This window comes from Physeter macrocephalus, chromosome 16 (genome assembly GCF_002837175.3).
Source record: "Physeter macrocephalus isolate SW-GA chromosome 16, ASM283717v5, whole genome shotgun sequence".
In the NCBI taxonomy this organism is placed as follows: Eukaryota; Metazoa; Chordata; class Mammalia; order Artiodactyla; family Physeteridae; genus Physeter; species Physeter macrocephalus.
Window position 1 is genome coordinate 60,805,226 of NC_041229.1, and position 16,364 is coordinate 60,821,589.

The following is a 16,364-nucleotide window of genomic DNA, read 5'->3' on the forward strand; positions in this document are numbered from 1 at the left end:
GCCGCTCCGCGGCATGTGGGATCCTCCCAGACCGGGGCGCGGACCCGGTTCCCCTGCATCGGCAGGCGGACGCGCAACCACTGCGCCACCAGGGAAGCCCCTTATTTTCATTTTTTTAGTTTAAACAAATTTTTTTAAATTGTTTTTTAGCCACACTGCACGGCATCCTAGTTCCCTGACCAGGGATTGAACCCGTGCCCCATGCAGTGGAAGCGCGGAGTCTTAACCACTAGACCGCCAGGGAAGTCCCTAGACTTTATTTTTTAGAGTAGCTTTAGGTTTATGTCAGAATTGAGTGGAAGCTACAGAGATTTTCCATATACCTCCTGCCCGCATACATGCACAGCCTCCCCCATTATCAGCATCCTCACCACAGTGGTACCCTGTAACAGCTGCTGAACCTGCACTGACACAGCATTATCACCCAGAGTCTGTAGTTTACATGAAGGTTCACTCTTGGTGTTGTGCATTCTGTGGATTTCGACAAATGTAGAATGATGTGTATCCATCTGTGTGGTGTCATACATAATGGTTTCACTGCCCTAAAGATCCTCTGTGCTCCACCTGTCTATCCCGCTCTCCTCCTCAACCCCTGGCAATCACTGATTTTTTACTTCTCCAAAGTTTTGCCTTTTCCAGAAGGTCTATATCTTTTGAAAGCGTGAAACAGAGCAACATGGGAGAGGACCATTTCCATCTCCCTTGTTGCCCTGTTTTTGGTCCTAGGACACATTTTTTCTTGTCATTCATTTATAAGTTTTGAATAAATGACACAACGAAGGCACTACTCTTTATATGAGGCCCATCTGTGTACTGAGCAATGGCCTTTCATTCATCCACTAACATTTATTGAGCACCTACTGTGTACCACTATGCATGACAGGGTCCCTGCTCTCAAGAAGTTCCGTCTAAATGGAGATTGGCATGTCAACAAATTGAATAAATGGTCAACAAATACAGTGGTATAACTGTCGTGTAAGTCATTCCATAGTTCAGGTGGGAGCACAAAGTAAGGAGGAGTTTTCATCTGCAGACCAAGAAGCTTTATGGAGAGGATCACTCTTGAGCTGAGTCTTGAAAACTGGGAAGTGGCTTTATTAAACTCTCTCCATTAACAGCCTATTCCCCTCTCTTTGTATACAGCAGCAAGAACACTTCTGCCAGAAGAATCAAACCCAGCAGTGAAAGCTAGGCTATCTTTGCAGAGGCTCTCCTCTGTCACACCTTAGTTAGGGGAGGCCTCTGGCAGCCTGAAAGTCTTCCTTAGTCTTCTGAGACATATTAACAGACTGTTACATGTTCTGTATCAAAATAGGATTTACCATATCTGAAAGGGTGCATTAGAAACTGCAGGTTAAAGTCAGCAAGGATTGTATATGGAAAAATCAGCTAGGGCTGGAGAGCATAGGAACCAGAATCCTGGGTACATACATGGTACTGAGTCCCAGAGGTCAGAGCCAGCAAGAGGAGCCTTGGTGAAGCAGGTTAGACTGATACCAGGACAGGAGTATCTTCTCCTAGACTCATTTCATATAGCCTATAGGTTGCGTATGACCTAATCTAAGGGAGGTCGGAGGTCAGCAGAAAACTGTTTCTGAGATTGGCAGAGCAGGGGTACTAGAGCTAAGAAGATACTTCACACCCACTAGGATAGCTACAATAAAAGCAAAAACAAACAAAAAACAAAGTAAGTGTTGGCAGGGGTGTGGAGAAATTAGAACCCTTGTACATTTCTAGTGATAATGTAAAAAGGTTCAGCTACTGTAGAAAATAGTGTTCCTCAAAAAATTAAACATAGTTATCATATAACTCAGCGATTCCACACCTAGGAATGTGTTCAGTTTGGGGCCTAAGTTGATGTCTCATTAGGGCAGCAAATGATTTACTGAGGGAGAAATTGAGGCTCAGATGAGGTGAGTTTTTAGAGGTCGTTCAGCCCTTCAATAGCAGAGCCATGCCTCAAACCTAGGTCTTTAACTTACATTTCAGTGCTCTTTTCTACTGTATTATCCCACCCTCTACTTGTGTTAGAGGAAACAAGATATAAGAGTTTCAGCTTTGAAATCAAGCAAACTGGCTCTAGGAATGTACCCAAAGAACTGAAAACAGTAGTGAAACAAGTATATATACATAGCAGCATTATTCACAATAGCTGAAAAGTGGAAGCAACCCATATATCCATCAATGGATGAATGGATAAATAGTTGTGGTATATAAATACAATGAAATATTACTCAGCCATAAAAAAGAATGAAGTTCTGATACATGCTACAACATGGATGAACCTGGAAAAAACTGGCCTAAAAAAATGAAAGAAGTGAAAGAACTGAGGGAGTGAAAGAAGCCAGACATAAAAAAGGACACATATTGTATGATTCCATTTATATGAAATATTCAGAATAGATAAATCCATAGGGACCAAATACAGATTGGTGGCTGGCAGGGGCTGGAGGGAGTGGGAAATGGGAAGTGACTGGTAATGGGTATGGGATTTCTTTTTGAGGTAATGATAAGGTTCTAACATTAATTGTGCTGATGGTTACACAACCTTGTGAAAACGCTAAAAGCACTGAATTGTACAATTTAAAAGAGTGAACTTTAGGGTATGTGGATTATATCTCCATCATCATCATCATCATTATCATCATCATTATTTACAACTTGATTTTTTATAACTCCTGGACTTCCATTTAGAGAACTTCTTATAAAGTTTAGGAAAGCACCTTGGTCTCTTCAGAATTGCCACTCACTGTGCATAAAAAAGAATGAAGTTCTGATACATGCTACAACATGGATGAACCTGGAAAAAACTGGCCTAAAAAAATGAAAGAAGTGAAAGAACTGAGGGAGTGAAAGAAGCCAGACATAAAAAAGGACACATATTGTATGATTCCATTTATATGAAATATTCAGAATAGATAAATCCATAGGGACCAAATACAGATTGGTGGCTGGCAGGGGCTGGAGGGAGTGGGAAATGGGAAGTGACTGGTAATGGGTATGGGATTTCTTTTTGAGGTAATGATAAGGTTCTAACATTAATTGTGCTGATGGTTACACAACCTTGTGAAAACGCTAAAAGCACTGAATTGTACAATTTAAAAGAGTGAACTTTAGGGTATGTGGATTATATCTCCATCATCATCATCATCATTATCATCATCATTATTTACAACTTGATTTTTTATAACTCCTGGACTTCCATTTAGAGAACTTCTTATAAAGTTTAGGAAAGCACCTTGGTCTCTTCAGAATTGCCACTCACTGTGTGACCTGGTGTAGGTCACTTTTCTCAGTATGTGTATGCTGATTTGGATCATGAAACAGCTGAACTAAAGGATCCTTATAATTCCTTTCAGCTGTACATTCCATGATTTGGGGGAAGAACCCTTTGGTTGATAAGGGTTCTGTGTAAAAGACAGGAGGAGGTCTGTTCTTTCCTCCTGTATCCTGTACTTTTAGGATTTCTGTATTTGGCCCTTGCCTTATCAAGTGACCTTTGGCAATTTAGTTCTCCTGCCTAGATTTAGCTTCCCTCATCTGTAAAATGGGCTTGGTCGTTAAGGCTCTTACTGGCTCTCTCATTCAAGGACTCAGATAGAGTTGGTGTACTCCTGGGAGCTAAGATTTTGGAATCCAGCAGCTGTCCTGATGGCAGAGATTGTTTTTATACTTTCCTGCTGATGCTTCTTAAAGAAAAAATTTGAAAATTGCCAGCTGGAGCCTGAGGAAGATACTAGGAAGCTCTTTGCCAGGAGACTTCTGCAAGGGCGGGGCCATGCCTGGTGGGTATCTGCAAAGAATCCCTTGATCTGTGTCCCTCTAAGCTCTGTTTTCCCATTTATGCATGGACTAAAATCCCTAGATCAGTGCTCTTCCCTGTCCAGCACTCATGTAGGACTTAGAGTGATGGCCTGTGCTGGCTCTGACCTGGGTTCTATGTCCAGGGTGAGCTCTTAAGGCTGTGGTTCTCAGGCCTCACCACAGGCTTGTAGTAAACACCCCCAGAGCACCTGGGCCGACTTCAGTTGCCAGTCATGGCTGCCTCGCCCAGTCTTAACGAAAATCCCACCTTCGGTCTGAGGTTTGAGAAATCACAAATCAAAATGTTGTTTACAGTAGCTGGGGGTGTCTGCTGAGTGAGTGGGATCCATTTGCCCACAGCAGCCTCAGAGCTTGGGAAGGGGGAAGAGGAATCAGACTGGCTCAGCCAGGAGTCCTGACAGTGGAAGACAGCTCAGTCCTCCCCATGTGGCCACAGAGCAGCACAGGTGCTTTCCTGTCTTTTCCACCTGCAGAGTTGGCTCTAGGCTGGCCCACCTGGGGCTCTCCTGACAGTGCCGGTAGTCAGGTGTTAGGTGTGCTCTGAGACATAGAGGCCCTAGGGCAGTGTTCAGTTTGGGGCCTAAGTTGATGTCTCATTAGCGCAGCAAATGATTTACTGAGGGAGAAATTGAGGCTCAGATGAGGTGAGTTTTTAGAGGTCGTTCAGCTTTTCAATAGCAGAGCCATGCCTCAAACCTAGGTCTTTAACTTACATTTCAGTGCTCTTTTCTACTGTATTATCCCACCCTCTACTTGTGTTAGAGGAAACAAGATATAAGAGTTTCAGCTTTGAAATGAAGCAAACTGGCTCTATCACTCAGTTGCTTTGTGACCTTGGGCACATTCCTAAGGTTTTCTGTGTCCCAGTTTCCCCTAAGTAAATGGTAGCTACTGTTTTTAGTGTAATGCCTGCTGTGGTTGGTCTCGGGCTAAGGGCTTGTGTGCCCTTTGTGCTCTTAGCACAAAGAGAAGGGTGCAGAGAAGGGTGCAGAGAGAGGCCTGCCCAGTAATTGCGAGGGCTGGGGGAGTTGTGAAGAGGAAAAGACGAGACTGCACCTTGTCTCCTTCCTCAGTGGCTCAGGTAATAGGGAAAAGTCCTCAGTAAGCAGGAGTTGCTGCCTCTCTGGCACAGCTTGCTCTGGTCTCTGTCAGCTCTGTTCTTACCCTCTTTCTCCTTTTTGTTATGTTCCAACTCACCCTTCAAGCCTTCTTTAGGATGCCTTTCCAGCCTCTTCCTGGGCATGCTCAACCCTTTCCTCTTACTTTCCTCTGGGGATTCACAGCCCTTTGTACCTGCTTTTTGGTTTGTTTGTTTGTTATTTCAGATTTGCCTTTTTTTTTTTTGGAAGTATAGTTGATTTACAATATCGTGTTAGTTTCAGGTGCACAGCAATGTAATTGTATCTGCTTTCTGTATAACAATCTGTTTTCCTGTCTGTTACTCTTTTTTTTTGTGTGTGTGTGTTACGCGGGCCTCTCACTGTTGTGGCCTCTCCCATTGCGGGGCACAGGCTCCGGACGCGCAGGCTCAGCGGCCATGGCTCACGGGCCCAGCAGCTCCGCGGCATGTGGGATCTTCCCGGACCGGGGCACGAGCCCGTGTCCCCTGCATCGGCAGGCAGACTCTCAACCACTGCGCCACCAGGGAAGCCCCTGTCTGTTACTCTTTAAACTGGAAACTCCTTGAGGGTAGACACAGCTTTGTTCATCTGTCATCAGCACTCAGTGTAAGGCCCAGCAAGGAAGAAGTGCCAGGAGATGAATGCTAGAAGTTACACAGAAGGAGGCTGGTAGAGGTGGGAGAAGAGTCTGGCCCAGCTTAGCTGTGGGGAGAACCACTCCCTATGTAGTGTCTGTGCATAGGTGAGGCAGCTAAGGCAGTTTTTGGCTACAACCAGAAGGGAGGAGGGCCCAGAAATAGTTATTACAGGTTAAACTAAACAGATACCTCAGCACAGAAGGCTGTGTAAATGACAAGAGAAACTCCTAGCACATACTTTAGCAGTAAGGGGTGAGTATCTGTATCTGCCAGGCATGGGGTACTGTGAGCAGTAGAGCGGTGGAGAGAATAGATTGGGAGAGGGGATTCCAGAAAGTGATAATTATTGGAGGCTCACGTTCTCAGTGCTAACTGGCACCCTGAAAATTCTCACCATCACCCCTGACTGTGTTCACATGTAAGCATCTCATTTGTTTACACCCTCCTCCCTTGCCTCAGGCCTGATTGTGTTAACAGTTGACCTAATTTTGCTAAAATCTGTTTGCAGCACTCAGGCTGGGAATTCTGCCACCCTCTGGCTCCCCAGGTCCTAACCAGCTTCCCTGGGTTCGCTCTGTTCACCTAGCCAGCCACCTCTGCTCTCATGAAACCTCCATGGTTTCTCTGTGGCTGTGTTCCCTGGTATGAGGTGGATTCTGAGAGCTGAGCTCCTGTCGGGGCTGTGAGGACAGCTTGCCATATTTTTTTTGATCCCAGGAGCTGGTATTTATTTGCCTTCCACATGCAGTTTATATTGTACCTCCCCTTTCCTGCTAAAACCTCCCTTTCTTCTTCCCTTTTTCTCTCCTTTCCCTCTTTGCTGAGTACCTGCTGTGGCCAGCCTCTATGCTAAGTATGAGGCTACAGAGATAAGTAAGTCTTGTGCCCTGGTCCCGAGGAACTCACAGACTACCCGAAGGTGACTGCCATGGAAGCTGAAAATCACACAGGGCAGACCTTGAAATAATACATGTTTTTAGCTGTCCAAAGAATGGGTTGGTCAGGGAATCCTAGTTCAGAGGAGAAGGAATGGGCAGGTCTCTGTGAACTGTGGTAGGCTGGGAAGGTGGTAGGAATTGAAGAATGGGACTGGGATTATGATAGGAAGAAGTATATCACTAATAAGGCACAGACTAGACTCTTAAATTCCCTATTTTCCCCTCTTTTTTTTCTGGCACAATAGTTTATAGATTCTGTATTTGGCAGGGTTCTCCAGAGAAACAGAACCAATAGGATATGTGTGTGTGTATATATATATATATATATGAGGAGATGTATTATGTGTATATATATATATATATATATATATATATATATAAATGAGGAGATGTATTATGAGAATTGATTCATGCTATTATGGAGACCAAGAAACTCCACAATCTTCCGTCTGCAACCTGGGACCCCAGAGAAGCCAGTGGTATAATTCAGTCTGAGTCTGAAGGCTGAGAACCAGGGGAGCTGATGGTGTGAGTCCTTGTCTGAGTCTGAAGATTGAGAGCCAGGGGAGCTGATGTAAGAGGGCAGGGGAAGATGGATGTCTCAACTCAAGCTGAGAGAGCATATTTGCCCTACCTCTGCCTTTTGGTTCTGTTCAGGCCCTTAGTGGCATGTGGACGATTGGATGATGTCCAGTCGCATTAGTGAAGATGACCTTCTTTAGTTAGTCTACCGGTTCAAATACTTAACTCTTATGAAGACAACTCCACAGACACACCCAGAAATAATGCTTTACCAGCTATTCGGACATCCCTTAGCCCAGTCAAGGTGACACATAAAGTTAACCATCACAGATTCCCTTAGGACTGTGGGGTTCAGCCCCGGGGCCCACTGAAGGGAACTGAGAATTCTCACACCTACTTCTCCAACTCCTACCTCTTCCTCAAATCCCACATCTACAATCTTTATTACCTATGGGATATGCCCATCTAAATGTCTCCAAACACCTCAAAGCACTTTCATTTACACCTCTGCATTTGATCTTTTAGTAATTCTGTGATAATGCATTTTACAGTTGAGGAAGCTGAGACCCAGATGGGGGAAATGAATTTCATGACAAATTGGGGCAGAGGCAAGCATAGAACCCAGACTTCCTCATACTCAGTGCAAGATGCTTCCTTTGATGAAACAAAAATTTCTCTACATGAGGCCTTACATGTAACCTCAAAGGCCTGGCCATTCAACCTTTGGATCTTCACTGTCTTGATGGCAATGCCACAGTCAGCTCCCAGCATGTTGTTTCGGGGGAAAACTCAGGCTTTGGAATCCTGAGAGTTGAACTCAGGCTAGATCAGGGGATATAGGCATCTCCATGGTGAGAGATGTTTGCATGTAATAAAACAGAAACAATACCTGCTGCATGAGTATGAGAAAGTGGGGTGTAGCAGAAAGACCGTGCAGTCAGGCAAATCTGGATTTGAATCCAAGCTCTGTCACTTTTTATGGACTCTGGCAAGTCAGTGCCTCTCTGCAGCCTCAGTTTTCTGGTCTACAGAATGGGAAGACTCTACCTTATAGAATAGTTGTGAGAATTTGAAATGAATATAAATGCCTGTTCCATTTTATATTTTCTCTATTTCCCTTCTTTCCTTATGTGGATTAAAGAGAGGGAGATATCACACTTGAGGCTTATCAGTGAAGATTCAATCCCACTAATATTTATTGAATACCTTCTGTGTGCTGGTCAGTGCTGTGCTGGGCACTGGCATACAGACAAATGATGATCAGTAGGGGCCACAGAGTAAATCAGTCAGATTAGACTTATTTTCTTCCCACCAAGCTTGGTAGCCCACGGGATGTGACAGGCAGTATATTTGAGCTTCAGCTATGCATTTGACAAGGCAGAGGGATATATGGGATGGATGCTTGTATATTTAAGTGGAGTCAAAACTGGCTGAAGAGACCCGGGGGGTGACTGATAGAGCCTATCCTTGCCCCTGGTCATTCAATATTTTTATTTATGCGTTGGATGAGAATATGAAGCTGGAAAGAATAGGATCTTGTTTCAAATCGATCTAGAGAAGGTAGAATAAGGGACTGAATAGAATAGATCGGCGCCCAATCTGTATGCCCACCTTAAGAACTTTGAAGTTGGAGGTAATAGGGGGAGGGTGCTGGTCGCATGGAGTCTTGTTTGAACAGAGTACCTTTGACTTTGAGTAGGAATGTAAAGGGGATGTTGATGGTGAGAAACCCTGGGAAGCCAAGATGAAAAGTCTTTAATAAACAGGGGAGACAAACAGTACCCCAGCCTTTGGTAGAGGCTGGAAAGGAGGCAGGTGTGTTCCAGAAAGGAAGGCAGCTCACTGTGCTGCAGAGATATCCCTTCTTGGGACCTGAAGGATGGGAGAGTGGGGACTTGAGAATGGCTGGAAGTATAGACCTGCCAGGAAGCTAGAGGATGGTCGCTAGAAGACCCTCAGTTTTCTCTGTTAGAGTCTGGCATAAACATGTAAAGGACACGGCTACACCCTGGACCTAGTAACTCCCCTCCCTTGGGTGGAAATAGAATGTGCTAATCTGTCCTTGATCCCACACCATCCCCAGGTCCTGTTGCTCAGCCTTTCAGTGAGGAACTATGAATATAACCCTTTTTGTCAAACTGGACCTCAGCTTCATTCAGTGGGATTTCAGCTACATGTGTCTTATCCTGCTGTCTAGACCCTGCCTCAACTCGGTGGCTCCACTGGATCCTTTTGGATTCCCCTCAGCCCCTTGTCCTTACTGGGCACGGAAATCCCGTCAGTCCTGCCTCCCCCTCCCCAACACCAGGTGACCCACTGTGCACAGGACGTCATTACCTCTTTTCCCTCGTCTGGGGCCCCTCTGAGCCGTAGCTGCTCTATCTCAAGTGGAGTACAATGCAGGCAGGGCCTACAGGAGCAGACTGTTTCCCTCCTGGTGTCTCTTTCAATCTCCTGTGCTGTGGCCGAGAGCCCAGGTCTGGCACACCAGGACCAATCTCAGTCTCCAGGACTGCCCCTCTTCTGGCTGGCTCAGTTCTTGGGACATGGTTTTTACTCTTACCTTCTGATGCTATTCCTTGTCTAGCTTTTCACTTTTGCTCTGGAGACTGAGCATTGCTTTGAACCCCAGCTTGCAGCCAGGGCCCTCGCACTTCACCAGATTGCTGCCAGGCCTTCCCTGGAGGTATTCTGTCTTCCTGGCACATGTAATGTCTTAATGTGTACCTATCTCTTGATGCTACTCTTGTTCTACCTGGTCTCTGGGCTGAGCCGCAGCCTAGAAATGCTCTCTGTAGATGAGACTTGCAGACCTTTACCTGCTCTGGTCTTCATACCTTGTACCTAGAATAGCCTCGTAGTCCAGGAGACCCAGCTCCTGCAGTAACCTCAGTCCCACAGCCAGTCCTCAGGCTCTAGTGACATTGCTTTGTACCCTTACCAGCCATCCTCTTCTACCTACTGTAGCACTCTAGCCTTGCTTACCCTCTAGGGTAGAAGCCACTGCATCTGGGCACATGGGCTCATCGCAGCCCAGAATGGCTGGTATGTATTGAGAAGGCACCAGTTCTCTTCACTGCATATTAAGAGAGTATGATCCAGTAAGCTTCTTGTATTGCTCTAAGGCCTCTCATCCTTTCCAAACTAGGCCTTGACTTAGTAGAGATATAGGCACAGAGTGTGGCCAGTGTGTGTCTAAGAAGAGAAACGAATTCCTCCTGAGTGGGAAGGCTTTGTGGAGGAGGGGATGCAGCAGAGTCTGCAAGGCTAAGTGTGTAGTGGGCACCCATACTCACTGTGCCCTTCTTCTCTGGCAGTGACCCGCCATAATCACCTCAAGGACTTCATGCTTGTGGTGTCTATCGTTATTGGTGTGGGCGGCTGCTGGTTTGCTTATATCCAGAACCGTTACTCCAAGGAGCACATGAAGAAGATGATGAAGGATCTGGAGGGCTTACACCGAGCTGAGCAGAGTCTGCATGACCTTCAGGAAAGGTAAGGCCCTGTCCCTTCCCCACGGCCCTGGTGCTGCCATCTCTTTGGAGCCTCCAGTTTCCACCTGCGCTATGGGCCGTTTGGCTCCTGAGACCCTGCCGACGACGTAGAGGCCCAGGCTGTGTCATCCTTCCAAACCTGCATCGGAGCCTAGGTTCCTGCCATTCCATTCGCACAGGCAAGTATTCCTCCTCAGGGCAGAAGCTTATTTCTATCTTTTCTTCCTCAGAGCTTCAGAGGGAGAAGTGTGGAGCTGTCAGAGGTCTTGAGCTTTCCTGGTTGGATGACTTGTTAGGGGTCATTCTATCCTCCGTCCCACCTCTGGACTGCTTCCCTTCCCATAGAAGTAGACATAATTAACTGTTCTTCATTGTTTCCCAAAGGAACCTCACAAATCTGTCCTCCTAATACCTTTCATGCTTTCTTGTACAGCATCTAAATCTCATGAGACTCACTTGTTGTATGACTTTGGGTAAATCCCTTTCCTTTCTAGGACTTATGTCCTCATCAGTAATATAAAGGCATTGAATTAGGAGAATACCAGGGCCTTCTAGCTCTGATAGTCTGGGATTCTGTTTAAATAAAATATGGCTTAGAAACTATTGTAGAAGATCTAGCTGTGAAGAGAAGGTGCCAGTCAGTCAGCCAACCTAAGTATTGGGTTGGCCAAAAGTTTCCTTTGGTTTTTAAAGTAAAAATAAAAGACACGTTTTTCATTTTCACCAAGAACTTTATTGAACAGTGTATTCACCGTTTTGTTCCACTACCTTCTGCCATTTTTCAGACAGCTTCGTAGTTCCATCTTCCCAAAACTTTTTATCTTTTTGAGCAAAGAACTGTTCCAGGTGCCTTTTACAGTCTTCCAGGGAATTGAAATTTTTTCCATTAAGAGAATTTTGTAAAGACCGAAATAAATGAAAATCCAAAGGTGTAATATCTGGTGAATACGGCGGGTGAATCAGAACTTGCCAGCCAAGCTGTAACAGTTTTTGCCTGGTCATCAAAGAAACATGCGGTCTTGCGTCATCCCGATCAAAGATTATGCGTTTTCTGTTGACTAATTCTAGACACTTTGCGTCAAGTGCTGCTTTCATTTGGTCTAATTGGGAGCAATACTTGTTGGAATTAATCGTTCGGTTTTCCGGAAAAAGCTCGTAATAGAGGACTCCCTTCCAATCCTACAATATACACAACATCCCCTTCTTTGGATGAAGACCGGCCTTTGGTGTGGTTGGTGGTGGTTCATTTCACTTGCCCCACGATCTCTTCCCTTCCACATTATTGTACAGTATCCACTTTTCATCACCCGTCACAATTTGTTTTATAGACAGAACATTTTCGTTACATTTAAGCAGAGACTCGCATGTGGAAATATGGTCAAGAAGGTTTTTTTGCTTAACTTATGTGAAATGGAAACATCAAAGCGACTCACATAACCAAGCTGGTGCAAATGATTTTCAGCATTTGATTTGGGTATTTTGAGTATGTCGGCTATCTCCCGCGTGGTATAATGTTGATTATTCTCTTAATGTCTTGATTTTATCGCTATCAACTTCAACTGGTCTACCTGACCGTGGAGCATCATACAGCAAGCACAAAACTTCGCAAACCACTTTTGACACGTTCAATCGGTCACAGCACCTTCTCCATACACTGCACAAGTCTTTTTTTGCGTTTCATTTGTGTTTTTATCTTTCTTGAAATAATAAAGCATAATAAGCTGAAAAATGTTGCTTTTTTCTTCCATTTTCAATATTAAAATGGCTACACAAAAATTCACAGTTTTGATAAGTTTTTTTTTTTTAATGCATGCTGATATGACAGCTGTCACAATACAATCTAACAAAATTGTTTCGAATGAAGTTAAAGACAACTAAGCGCTACTGGAACCATCTTACAGAGAAAAACCAAACGAACTTTTTGGCCAACCCAATACTTCCTGAAGTCTAGGAACCAGCTCTGTGCAGGGAATTGTAAGGAAGTCACTGCTTCTGGGGCCACAAAGCTCACACTTAAGAAGGAACAATGACTCAGTGCCAGCTTATGGGACGAGAGCTCCAAGGACTGGAAGGGCACAGAGGTAGATGAGTGGATGTGGAGTCTGAGGAGGTGGCCTTGAAAGACGGGTAGGAAAGATGTAACCTGGTAGTTCTGGTTGAATGTATAGCATGAGGTCAGATCCCTGGCACCTACAGACTCACATGGAGAAATTTAGCAGGATGCAAAAGGCAATAGAGAGTCAAGTAGGTATTTGGCTTTTTTGCTTTGTTTTGGTTCTGAGAAAAGGAGAAGCCTACTTCAGGACTGTCTTTTAGAAAATTATTCCAACAGCCTAGGGGCTCCAGTTGGGAAGTCTTTGCAGGAATCCATGTAAAAAGGAATGAAGTCTGGCTCTTTTCTGTTATTTTAAAATGATAGATATAATTTTCTTTGGAGGGATGGGGAAAGGGTTTCTTAAGAGCTAGGTATTGTTAAGAACTTAAATGTATTATTGTTTTTAATCACCACAACCCTGTTAGGTAGGTACTGTTATCCCAATTTTCGAGTTGAAGAAATGAAGCCTCAGAGAGTGTGAGTGTCAGTAAGTAGTAAGCTAGGAATTTCGACACCCACAGGGTGCTGCCTCAATAAAGGCAGCCTTAGCAGATTCATTTCCATGGGCTGGACTTTTAGGAGGCAAGAGGAGTTTTATCTTTGAGCCGATTCCTGGCTACTTTGCTGGACCCCTTGTTCCTGGGCCCTTTTCCAAATGGGGGCTAAATGCTGCTATGTGGGCAGTCCCCATTCTTCATTTGTCTGAAAAACATGTACTGTTTTCATTCCAAAGGCAAAGAATCTAGGCAGGAGACATTCCAAGTCTGGGGATAAAACTAAGCTCCCAGCCCTCCCTGCTCCGCACGGCCTCCAGAGCTAAATGACCACTGCGGCACTTGGAGAAACAAATGCACACACTCCCCAAAGACAGGCTTGCACCTGTGCACACACATATCCTCCTCTGACAGTGTCCAGAGCCCATGTGCCTCCTTGTCCCTCCTCACTTTGGCAGGCCTACACTGCCAGCCACCAAGAGCTTTTTTACAGAGTTCCTGATATTTGGGGTGAATAAATGTAATGCTACATGTGCATTCCAGTTAGGATTTCATTGGGTTTCAAGATAATTCTTTGAGGCAGGCAGGAATTTTGATTCCCACTTAAAAAGGAAGAAACAGGCCTAGTCCAGGGAACAGACTTGTCCATAGTCATACAGCTGCTTAGAGCCAGGGCTTGCAGTCAGGCTGCCTAATTTTCTTGCTTGTAATAGTAACTGATTGCTGCCTTCAGGATGCTCAGTCTTCTGTGGAGGAGACGGAGTGGGACAAGGCTTGACTGTATATTTATTTTCTCATTTCTGTACCCAGTGGTATTTATTGATCTTCATCTCTATTAGATCCTGTTAGGATTATGAAAGTGAGTCAGTTTTGATTCTACTTTAAAGGAGCTCGCTATTGTATGGAGAAGACAGGCATATCACAGGCTTTTCAGAAGAGGCTGCTTCCGGAGAGGATAATATTTCAGTGAAGAATCAATCCCTAGTGGTGTAATTTCAAGCAGTGGGGTCATGGAAGAATAAAATAAAGGAGGACATTCAGCAAGGGAAAGGGGATGGGGCTGGAAATGGCGCCTCTGATTTGTTTTTAGCTGTGCATGTAGCGCCACCTGCTGTATACCTTAAGGAGGTTCAACTCCCTTTCACTCCAGGAACAAAGTAGACAGAAGGCTGCCGTTTGTCAGCAGGAAGCTTGCAGCCTAGACATTTTTCCTCTTCCCTCCTTACTTGTCACCACATCTTTTGAGGCTTCAGTCACTGACAGATCTGCACTTGGGATTATTTAGAGGCTGAGTTCTGTTTCTGCCTCTTCTGTTTCACCTACTTAATTAACTCAGTGGTCAGTGCTCTTCTCTGTGTGCCCTACTTGTTCTGTACCCTATCCTTCCTCTTCTGTACCTCAAGTCGAAGCCATATATCACTTGTCTTCTTCCTCATCCTTTCCCCCTCTTGTCCTGGTTCCCCGGTAACTTGGTGGTTCCTACTAAGATCGGAAGAGCTGACAGTGGCTAAGTGCTTTCCCTCTTCCAGAGGGACTAGCCAACTGTTACTCTTTCTTCTGGGTCTAGCCCCAGGCCTCACCTTGCCTGACTCCTTTCAGGCAGAGTTGATCACCCCATCTCTGGGGCCTACCCAACACCTTGTATATTTCTCTATCATAGAACTTATCACGTTGTGTGCACCTGTTTACTTGTTTATATTGAACTAGATTATGAGTACCTCAGTGGCAGAGACAGTTTTCTCACTCATTTCAATATATCTAGGACTCAGCACAGGGCTTGGCATTTAGTAGATGCCTTAAAGTACTTGGTGAATGAATGGATGGATGAATGAATGAAGGAATGAACATAGATATGTGGCAGAAAGAAGGGAGGAAGGAAGGAATCTTGGTTGGATGGATGAAGGGTTTTGTCAGTAAACAGAGGGAATGTGTGGGTGGGTACAAGGGCATATTTTCATTATAACTGATGCCCTTGAGATCTTACCCACCATGGAAGATACTTAGGAAGGGAACTCAGGGCTGGGGGCAGCAGGGGCTCTCCCAAATCCTGTCCAGCCCCTTTGGCATGAATTTCATTTTTCGGTGCTTCTGGGAACAGGTATTTAGGAGTCCAAGAGGTATAGCTCAATAGTTCCTTTCTCATCTTCCTTAAATCTCCCCACTACCACCACCCCCGTCACATCTCACCATCAGGCTTTCTCTGGGTCTTTGGTCTAGCTTGCAGGGTGTTCTACATTTATTGCACCTTCCAGATGCCTTGGTATAAGGGTAGTAACTGTGGGATTTGAAGACATACAGATTGGAATTCTGGTCTCAGTTCTACATGCAGTTAATTCCCGTCTCTAAGCCTTAATGTCCATATCTATCCCAGGCTTATAATGATACAATATATCATTATCTGCAGGGAGAACAAATGTGAAATACCTTGTAAATTAGTAGTTGTTACGATCTGAGTATGTGAGACACCTTAGAAGGTAGGATTCAGGTACCCGGGAACCTAGCTTCACAGCCTTTATTACTGGCAGCAAAATGATGGCCCACATAAGAATTATGGTAGTGACCGTGGTTTCTGTTGGCCCTGAGCTACCTCAGAGCCAGGCAGGCAGCAGAGTAGGGAGAATATGTTCAGAGTGCTGGAGCCCTCATTTTCCTCTTGGATGCCATGCCTCGTGGCGTGTTGGCTGGCGCCCGCTTGCCTGGCCTTCTCCAGCTCCCTGCATCGCCCCCCAGGCTGCACAAAGCCCAGGAGGAGCACCGCACAGTGGAAGTGGAGAAGGTACACCTGGAGAAGAAGCTGCGTGATGAGATCAGCCTTGCCAAGCAGGAAGCCCAGCGGCTGAAGGAGCTGCGGGAGGGTACTGAGAATGAACGGAGCCGCCAAAAATATGCTGAGGAGGAGTTGGAGCAGGTAGGGGAAATCTGCAAATTCTTGGACACCCTGAGGGAGTGGGGTAAAAGGGCAGGGGCCAAAGGTCTGGCTAAGAGTAGTGGGAAAGTTGCAAAAAATGGTCACTGTGGTTGTCAAAGAACAGTGACTAACAGGTGGTAACAGTTATTTTGTTCCTTTTTAATTGAGGTATTTACATAAAGTATACAAATCATAAGTATACAGCTGGCACACTTTTACATATGCATGTACTTGTGTAACCACCATCCAGATCAAGATACAGACTCTCTTAAGCACTCAGAAGGCTCACTTTTGCCTCCCCTTTCTCCCTGTCAATATTCCACCCAAAA

General features: G+C 45.1%; 1 protein-coding gene across 12 annotated transcripts in view; it reads left to right on the top strand.

The window, feature by feature from the left end:
• STIM1 (stromal interaction molecule 1) overlaps nt 1-16,364 on the top strand; it is a 146,383-nt gene that overhangs the window by 114,472 nt on the left and 15,547 nt on the right. For all 12 annotated transcript variants that reach the window (XR_008619654.1, XM_055091724.1, XM_055091716.1 and 9 more), the window contains exons 6-7: nt 10,362-10,539; nt 15,858-16,035. Coding sequence is in view for 11 of the 12 variants with exons in the window: in XM_055091724.1 (XP_054947699.1) it covers nt 10,362-10,539; nt 15,858-16,035 (356 nt within the window). In the remaining variant the exon portion in view is untranslated. The remainder of the gene's footprint in view (nt 1-10,361; nt 10,540-15,857; nt 16,036-16,364) is intronic.